At 42.2% G+C, this 9,503-nt stretch overlaps 1 protein-coding gene across 1 annotated transcript; it reads right to left on the bottom strand.

Annotated features, from left to right (window-relative positions):
* Positions 1-325: 325 nt before the first annotated feature.
* Positions 326-4,615, bottom strand: LOC124983926 (acidic proline-rich protein HP43A-like). Its single transcript, XM_047551606.1, has 4 exons — positions 4,500-4,615; positions 3,562-3,597; positions 1,914-2,660; positions 326-430 (listed from the first exon to the last, which is right to left on the bottom strand). The coding sequence occupies exons 1-4, from the start codon at positions 4,561-4,563 to the stop codon at positions 420-422; spliced, it is 858 nt and encodes a 285-aa protein (XP_047407562.1). The 5' UTR covers positions 4,564-4,615; the 3' UTR covers positions 326-419.
* Positions 4,616-9,503: the final 4,888 nt, after the last annotated feature.

Genomic DNA, 9,503 nt, shown 5'->3' with positions numbered 1-9,503 from the left:
GAATCCACATTCATGGTCTTGGAAACCAGGGTCAATGATTTGGGGAACATTATGAACCCCTCAGCCTGTGCTAATTACTCACTATTATTCTATATTCCTTTTCACAACATTACAAGGGTATTTGTAGATGTATTCTGAAACAGTTTTACAACTTGCACTTGTATTATGGAATGTCAGAAATGCAGAGTGATTTCACCTGGCTTGGGGATGAAGAGGGAGGGAAGCTTTCTGGAAGCATCCGTGAGAGGAATCCTGGATGTTCTTACACTGTGTTCATGACCCTCAGATGCCACATTCTACCACGCCAGAATGACAGACAGCAATCAGAAAATGCATGCTGTTTATTTTATTGGTCTTTAGAGGGCATGAGTATGACCATATCATTCCAATGGCAGAACTTTCCAAAGGCCGTCATCTTCTTATTCACTCTCTGAAACAAACAAACAGGGAAGGTTGTAGGGAAGACATGACATGCGGGAGGTTCTAATCCCTGACTGGCATCACTGAAGCCCTGTTGGGGATAGCCCACCTCCTCTGGTCTCCTGCTTCTCCTTCCGCCCTTCCCTTCCTGATTTCTTTTCCTTCACTCTGGTTAGGCAGGCAGCACCTACTGTGCTCTGCAACGTCACTTTTAAGATGATGAAATAAAGATTATTCCCAGGAGAGGTATGTGGAGTGAAACTCAGCAAATTACATTGTTGCATTGTGTGGATGTATGACTTTTAACAACACATACCAATATAGTGTATAATTTTAAAGAATCAATAACAATATAAAAAGGATGTTTCTGAATTCCTTATGTTGGGGGTACTATTGAAAATAGTCATGATCGTATTTTCAAAGAGGATAACTGAATTGCCCAATAATAATAGGAATATTAAACATGAGTTGATTAAAGAAATTACCATACAGTAACTCCATGAAGTATTAAAAATTGCAGAATAATAAACAGAGAAGTACACAGAAAGATGGAGGAAGAGAAATTTTACAGAGGAAGAGAGGAAGAAATTCACAAATTAAGAAATTTATTTACAAAGAAAAAAACAAAAGCAAGAAAGAAGGAAGGAAGGAAGGAAGATGGTGGCATGATCTGTGTATCTCATGAACTGATTTGAAATTGTAAAATATCGTACTTCATATGGGAAACAATGAGATCTGATTATAATTTATGGTACCTGTTTGTGGAATAAAATGGAGTGATGTGCTTATATGTGCATAAATGTTTCCAGGAGGATACATAATAATTAATGATCCATACTTTTGGTGGAGGATATGAGGAGGTAAGGTAAGTGATTTCCTGATTTAGTTGAACAGCTTTCTATTCAGTTGCATTTTCCAGCACAAGAATGAGTTAATTTGCCAAAAAGCATATACAATCTAGTTTACATTTTGGAGTACAGATGTGAAATCACAAAGCAGGGATTCTGCACAAAGGCCTAGTGTGAGACAGAACTGACTTGTCATGGTCAGATGGAAAGAGGAAAAGGGACCATTAGAGTCTGAACATGGAGAGACAGGATCAAAAGGAAACACTGCTCTGCACCCACAAAACAACCATGCTCAGGAAACACTGGCAAAAAGGCATGCGATGCAGTATGGCTGAAGATCAGAGTTACCTTAGAGAACCTACATGGCCATCCTACCCTGACCAACAACACCTGGTTATAAACATGTAGAAATGTGTTCCATGACCATGTACTTTCAACATGTTCCCAGATGATTTGTTAACATCTTGAAGTTTCAGAAGCACAAGAGTGAGGGCCTTTGCAGGAGAGTGAGCTTAGATCACAGCTGCATCTGACTTCTAGAACTGGGGTGGATTCAACTGGGGAGGAGTTTATACCTCACTTGGGAAAGTGAAAGTGATGCCCGGGGCTTTGCAGGATGACGTGGGGCAGGAAGCTCCCAATTACCTTCTGACTGGGGTGGTCCCTGCTGGTTTCCAGGACGAGGAGGGCGATTTGGCTGCTGCTGCTGCTGCTGCTGCTGGCCTCCTTGTTGGGGTGGTCCCTGCTGGTTTCCAGGACGAGGAGGGCGGCCTGGCTGCTGCTGCTGCTGCTGCTGCTGCTGCTGCTGGCCTCCTTGTTGGGGTGGTCCTTGCTGGTTACCAGGACGAGGAGGGCGACTTGACTGCTGCTGCTGCTGCTGCTGCTGCTGGCCTCCTTGTTGGGGTGGTCCCTGCTGGTTACCAGGACGAGGAGGGCGACTTGACTGCTGCTGCTGGCCTCCTTGTTGGGGTGGTCCCTGCTGGTTACCAGGACGAGGAGGGCGACCTGGCTGCTGCTGCTGCTGCTGCTGCTGGCCTCCTTGTTGGGGTGGTCCCTGCTGGTTTCCAGGACGAGGAGGGCGATTTGGCTGCTGCTGCTGCTGCTGCTGCTGCTGGCCTCCTTGCTGGGGTGGTCCCTGCTGGTTACCAGGACGAGGAGGGCGACTTGGCTGCTGCTGCTGGCCTCCTTGTTGGGGTGGTCCCTGCTGGTGTCCAGGACGAGGAGGGCGAGGAGGCTGCTGATTGCCTCCTTGTGGTGGTCCCTGCTGTGAATCATCATCTTCCTCTTCATCTTCATTCTCATCTCCACCATCTGCAGGGGGTCTGGGTGGGCGTCCTCCAGGAGGTGGTCTCTGAGGTCCTTGTTCAGAGCTCTGGCTTGGGTCCTCAGCCTCTGTGTAGGTACAGCACAAGAGTAGATGTGGTGTGTGCACCACTCTGTCAGTGACACACAGACCCTTTATCCTAGAACTTGCCTGTCAATTGTCGCCTCCTTCATTTCCCCTGCCTCCTCAGGATGAACTCCTCTTAACTGAAATTCTCATCATGTGGGCTATTTATACCTACACTTGAAAGTGTTACTCCGTTTAGTTTGCTGTAAAGGAAGACTTTGATAGCTTCCAATTCCCAATTATGTTTCCAAAACAATAGAGGGGCAAAGCAAAAGTGTTATATGTCAGTTTTTTTCCAAGTTTTATTTCAGGATACAGTGATAACTTGTTGGCTGTGAATCCAAGTCAGATATGTAAGCCAGTTGTTGAATCAAGACCTGTCGTCATTTAGTGACCTAGACCTACCTTGATAAAACATAATAGTATGAAGGGAAACCCAAGGTGGTGGCCCACAGGGGATTTGCTGAGAACCTGTTGCATATATTGATCAGCTACAAGGACTGATTAATAATATTGCAAGACAAAGTACACAGAAGAACAATTCTGTGGATTTCACAATGGAGCCATATCACTCCAAAGAGGAGCACTGGGAATTCAGAGAAGCATTGAAGAGCACTGAGGACACAGGTTAGAACATTTTCATTTATTTGTCTGTCAACTCTCATAAATTGTCTGTTTGGGTGACAGGCAAACTCTGCCTTTTATTATCAAAGCTAGTAGTTTGTTATCAAGATGGTAGTCCTGCTCATTTTCCCAAGAACAAAACTTTGGAAAGGCTTGTCTATACCACTGGAGGAAATGACCTTCATTGATTTCTGAAAATAAAATGATGGTAATCAGACATTGTAGAAATGGACATTCCTGAGGGAAAGGAGGAGAAGGTTGACTATGAATGGGCCTTACCTGTTGAAAGGGAGGAAGGGTCTTCATAGATGACCTCTAGGAAGTAAGAAAGGATCAAGTGAAAAGTTAGTTAACAATCTCAGGGTTACCCATGTACCACTGCATAAGGTGACTTCCAACCCCAACCTGGACACCCCCTAAGTGAATTCTCAGCCACACTATGATGCTGATGAAATGGGAGGAAGATGTAAGAAAATGGTCTGCCTGGTGGTGCCTATGCTTAGTCTCCCCACTTTCGTGAAAATATCAAAACCATTTTGATCTTCATTAGCATCTCTGACACCTCATGATTAATAAATATTTGAGGAGTATTCTGGGTATTTCAGTATTACACGTTTGTACTTTTTTTACCCTCCTTCTTTTTCAAACCCCTAACTCTTCTTTACTTGATTTTTCATGAACTTAGAGGTCCAATGATACACCTCATGCACACAACTCATTGAACTACTGAATGTAGGTCAGAGATAAATGAGAAATTGATCCTAGACTTTTATCTTCCTCTGTATAGACAGAGTCCAGTTTAGTCTCTGGATCTCTGTCTCTGACATGGCTGTGATGCATGGGTTTCTCCTTCCTCTGTCCAGCGTCTACTGTACAACCAGGCAGCATTCAGCCTGTCTGCTTGAAGTACAATAACGTTTCCACAGCAGGCCTCCCTGTGTCAGTCTCCCACCTTCCTTGAATCTCTGACAACATGGAGAGGTCTTTCCTCAAACATGAAATTAACCTTCCATGCTTCCGGATGAAAACTTTGGGGGATTTTCTAATTTAACCTGAATATCTAAAGCCCTGACATGTGGCAGGGCCATAAGTAGTTTCACACAGTGTTCAGAAAATCTCTCCAGCCGTGTCCTTAGAACCTTTCCTCCCTCCCCTTTACCCTCTGCAGTGTGGAATTCTAAACCACAGGAGTTACTACAATCCCCTTTGGCTTTTACCTTCACATAAGGTCCGAGCTGGGCTCAGGGCCAGCAAGGCCACTGTGAGTAGGACCACCAGCATGTTGGAGGAGGATCTGCAGTTGCTCCCAAGTCTGTGCTGGGAGAAGCCCGGCAGCTCTCTTTATAGGGAGGAGAACAGTGGTGCCTTTGAGCTCCATGCTGGGTGACCTCACACCTGACACACTAGGATTTCTTGCATGGCTGCTTTCACTTTGGGACCTCAGCCCAGCTGGATGGGGTAGACAGGTGGTTGTTAGTGTCTCCTTTCTAAAAGGTACAACCCGTGACTTGGGTAGCAGTTTTGAAGGAAACTGGTTGCACATCCAACACAGATATTACAGCTGACGTTCCATCATTATCTGAATATCAATATGTTTCATGATACCATGAATCTCTTCTAAATGTTGTGCTGTTTTTTCCGGGTCTTTCATTCTTTTCATGTGTGTTATTTATTTCAACTCTATTGCCAAAAATGAATATGATCAATATTCTGAAATTTGTATATCCCCAACTCCATCAAACATGATGGATATATCTACAGTGTATGCTATTAAACTGAATTCTTGGTGAATCCAGACCATTCCTGATCAAGTGTGTAATCCCTTTGGACACCATACATGTCCTAAATCATTATATGCACTAAGTTTCATTCTTGACATTCACTTTTCCAGGAAGATTGCCCAGAATTCAGGGAATCTGACTTTAATCAGGCAGGCTTTGCAGTGCAGAAACAGATGGCTAAAACATTCCTCTTTCTAATGATATCCCTGAGTGTTAGTAAATCACATGTGGCCACAAAATCCCATGGATTTTTATGGCTTGCCACACGAATTCCCCATTCCTGGATGAACAAAGATGTTTTGGGCTCAGATTCCCTTAGGCAGCTCCCTTTTGCACTGTGTTCTACAACTTGCATTTTCAGTCTCATTTCTTCTAAGAAACATTGCTATCACCCCCATTGCAAATTGGGTATAATTTTTCCAGAGGTGGTGGCTCAAACATATCATCTGAGCAATTTGGAAGCTGAGGTGGGCTGATTATGTTACTAGGTGTTCAGGGACACCTAGGTGACAGAGGCAGTGTGTAAGAAACACGCTGCTGGAGGATGAGACAAGGGATGAATCATGTCCCTGTCTAAGGTAAGTCCCATTAACATGACCTCTCCTGCCACTGAGGACTTATCACCATGAGAACTCCACCACAGGTTTAATATTTTAAAATGACCGAAGTGGGGTGAGGAGTAGGCAGTGTTCTAATTAAATTTTGCAAAGTAACCAAGGAGGGAAAATTGTAAAATATTCTAATCAGTTATCAAAAGATAACCTATGAAATAAAATGTTGTAAGGTCTTCAATCAGGTGTGTATAGGGAAGAAAACCCTCTATAGTTCAAGATATGTCACTAATTTCCTGACATTGGGACCTTGAGCCTCTCTCTCTTGCTTGGCCTACTCCATGCATCCTAACAGAGTACTATCTTCACCTTCAATAATTCTGTACTCTGTTACTTTTGTGTGTCTTGCTCAATTTTTTTATGGACAATGAGAACTGAACTTCAATTGGACATCTCAATGGTAGCAATCACTGAGCAACTAACCAATGCCCAAAACAGCTTAGCAAAATACTGTGTCAAAATAAAATAAATAAATAAATAAATAAAGGACTGGGGATGTAGTCAGTGGTAAAGTGGTCCTGGGTTCAACCTCTAGTACCAAAAATTTTAAAATATTTGGGTGCAATATTGAACTTGAATAATGCAAACTGCTGCTCACTTCAACCTCTCAACTGCATTGTATTCATGTTTCTTTTACACTCACATTCTATGCTGCTTTCTCACACTGATCTTCACAAAAAGCTTTCTCTGCAATATTCTGAATGGTGGTCCCCGGTTCTACTTCTGAATGTGACAGTGGATACATTGTGATATATGCGAATATTTACTTGGCATCTTATACCTGGCATTCAACCTTGGCATTTAGCAAAATACTTTTCTATAACTTCCAAATCAGAGTCTAGTCTATCCTGCAAGAGATTTATTGCATGTTTTGTTCCCAACTGGAGACAAGTTATTATGCTCCAATAGATTTTCTCTGGGCATGGCCTTGCTTGCTGTCTATTCAGTTGCTGTCCACACTGTTCTGTCTAGTACTGGCTTGCTCACCTTCATGGAAAACCTGCATTGATCAGTATAGCCAGCCATGTCATCACTTCAGACCTTTTGTACATCTTGGGTGATAATCATTTTTGTCTATGGCTAGTGGTAATTAGAGGAGAGGTTGGTTAGAGGTAAGACAGGGAGGACCATGTGAGTAGAAACCCGAAAGACAGACCCCCTTGTCCAAGGTGGATGACTGGGTCCTGTGTTTTGCACTAGGGTTTCTGTCTGGTCCCTTCAACAGGAGTGCAGAGAATACTGAGGGAAGGCCTCCTACTCATTGGAATTTGTTGCAGAGATTTTGACATTTGCAGGGTGAGTAGGCTGGTGTTTTTTTCTCTGGTCCAGTCATGCATGTATTCTGAAGGGGAGTGAAAATGCATTTGTCCATTCTTTGTTGATTTGAGTAGTGCGCTGCCCTGAATACTTACAGGTCTACAAGAGGCGGATACTGTTTCCTGGCAGATCCCTCTATGTACTACCAGGAGAGTCTCTTATTTTTATAGACCCTTCATGAGAAGGAATGCTGAAGAAGAGAGTGGTGTTCATCAGGCACTGGTGACTGAGTTTCAGGTGGGAGCGCAAGGTGAGAAGGAACAGGTGAGGGTATGGCAGATGCGCTCACTCTGTGTGGGCCTCTGCTGACGTGGGAGTCTTGGTGGCAGTCAGCCTTGTCCAAGGCCTCTTGGATCCAGGCACAGGCCAGGTGATTTTTCCAAATATCACTCAGTTGGGGCCTTTTTCCTGACCTTCTCTTGTGTCAGCAAAGGGTTTATGAGATTAGTGTGTCATGAAAGATAAATGCCACCAGTGAACACACCAGGAACAACCAAACAAAGATGGTGGAAGTGCTGACATGGAGGCCTGTCAGAAGAGTGGAGTTGAAGCATGAGCAAGGCTGCAGAGGGAGTCAGGGATCTTGGGTGAGTTGGTACCCTCACTCAAGGTTCCTGAATAGATTAAGTACCTTATACTTAATATGCCACCAGCATATTTCTTAATTTCCCCATCCTGATTTCTGCTGTACCTCATCTTGTTTGCTGTATCTGCCAAAATGTCCATGGCTTTCCTCTGCCGAGTTCTTTTGCCATGATATTCTGCCTTACATTGAACCCAGAGTGCTGGACTCATGAATCTCTGAACATGTGAACTCAAAATATACTTGTCCTCCTCTAAATTGTTCTCATATTTTGCTCACAGTGATGAAAAGTGGACTAATAAAATCAGAATTTTACACTTACAGATCATAGGGAGATATATTTCAGTATAGTTCTACTAGTTCAGGGGAATGCATTGGCCATAGTTGAAAATATAGAAATTTTAATTTCTTTGAGACTCCTATTTAAATGGAGATGGTTGTGTATCATTAATATCCTGCTCTTCCACTAATGTTCTCATTGCAGAATATACCTCCCTTGCATAAGGGTGTTTTATACCAATATGTTCCCCTTACCCAGTGTTAGGGAATGTTTAAGTTTAGCTATGTCTTATTTCCTTGACCTCCTCTGAGGTGTCAGGAAAACTCTGACACTGGATGGTAAAAACAAGAACCAGACACATGGTCTAGCCCCATCAGGAGATTTCTGCTGGTATGGATAACACCTGTTTCCAATCCGGCCTGTGATGACATGATCTCTGACTGGCAATTATCAAATACCTAAGAATCTTGGCTTTTTAATAGGAAGAGTAATTTAAATAATGATATTAATTCATAATAGAAGTATGTGACTCTTCTCACCTGGGAGCCATGTTAGTTTAGCCTGATCCATTCTTGTGGAGGAGGGGAAACATAGTCTTATCATGTGAGGGTATGTCCAGTTCTCAAGATGCTTTCAAGAACTTCAGAGTGGGGAATGGAGTTTAAAACAAAACAAAACAAAACCTTTTACCAAAATCTTCTCATGGAATGCATTTGTGATTAATCTTTATACAATCTACATGAAAATCATTTTTTTACTTAAATGCATTCTAGACAAGCACCTCCACAGGAAGCAAAGTGTCCATCTCAGTAGATCTTTTATAATTTTCTTCTCTCACTCCTGAATACTTACTATAGATTCAATACACTTTTTGATCCTGAGTTAATCCACTTGCACAGAATTCCTAATGTGTCCCTTTCAGGTGCTGCGTTCAATATTTAAATCTAGGGAAGAATTTGATAACAATCCCTTTCTGCCTTTGGTCCCCTCCTTCTAGATGTCTGGTTATTTCAACAACCAAATAAACAATTAACAACCAAAGGTAATCCATTGAACTTTCCAGTATTCCTTCCTTGTTGTCTCTCTAGGACATGGATTCCAGTGTAACACATGCAACTTCCCTAAGGAAGCCCTTGAAGAAAGCATTCAGTTTTCCTGATGCAGGAGAAATATGCTTTTGTTATAAATAGTATGTTTATACTGTTATACACAGTATGCATCAGGAGGACGATTTTAATAGTTCACCTCACACTTGAATTTTTTGGACTCCCCTAAAATTATTGTTTTATATAGTAATATGGAAACCTGGATAATGCATCATGTATATTCTGTATTTATATGACAAGTTACAAAGGTAATATCTACATCTGTAAATTGGAACAATTCATTCTTTGGAGCCTTGTTAATTCTTGGGAATGAGAACATGGGTATTCTCCTCTAGTTCTGCTAATGACTACAGAATAATCATGTGAAATTCCAGATTGTTTATGTAAGATTAGACTGTTTTTAGTAAGTCAATTTGAATGTTTTTTTTGGACACTTCAATATCATTTCAAGAATCATTACAACAATGTTTGGCATCAATAACTTTCACAGTTACATATTACATCTGTCAGAGACAAATATTGCTGGTTTTCCCATGAGTTTTG

Source organism: Sciurus carolinensis, chromosome 4 (genome assembly GCF_902686445.1).
Source record: "Sciurus carolinensis chromosome 4, mSciCar1.2, whole genome shotgun sequence".
Classification (NCBI taxonomy): Eukaryota; Metazoa; Chordata; class Mammalia; order Rodentia; family Sciuridae; genus Sciurus; species Sciurus carolinensis.
Note: the sequence above shows the minus strand (reverse complement) of the source record. Positions and strands in the feature narration are given on the sequence as shown.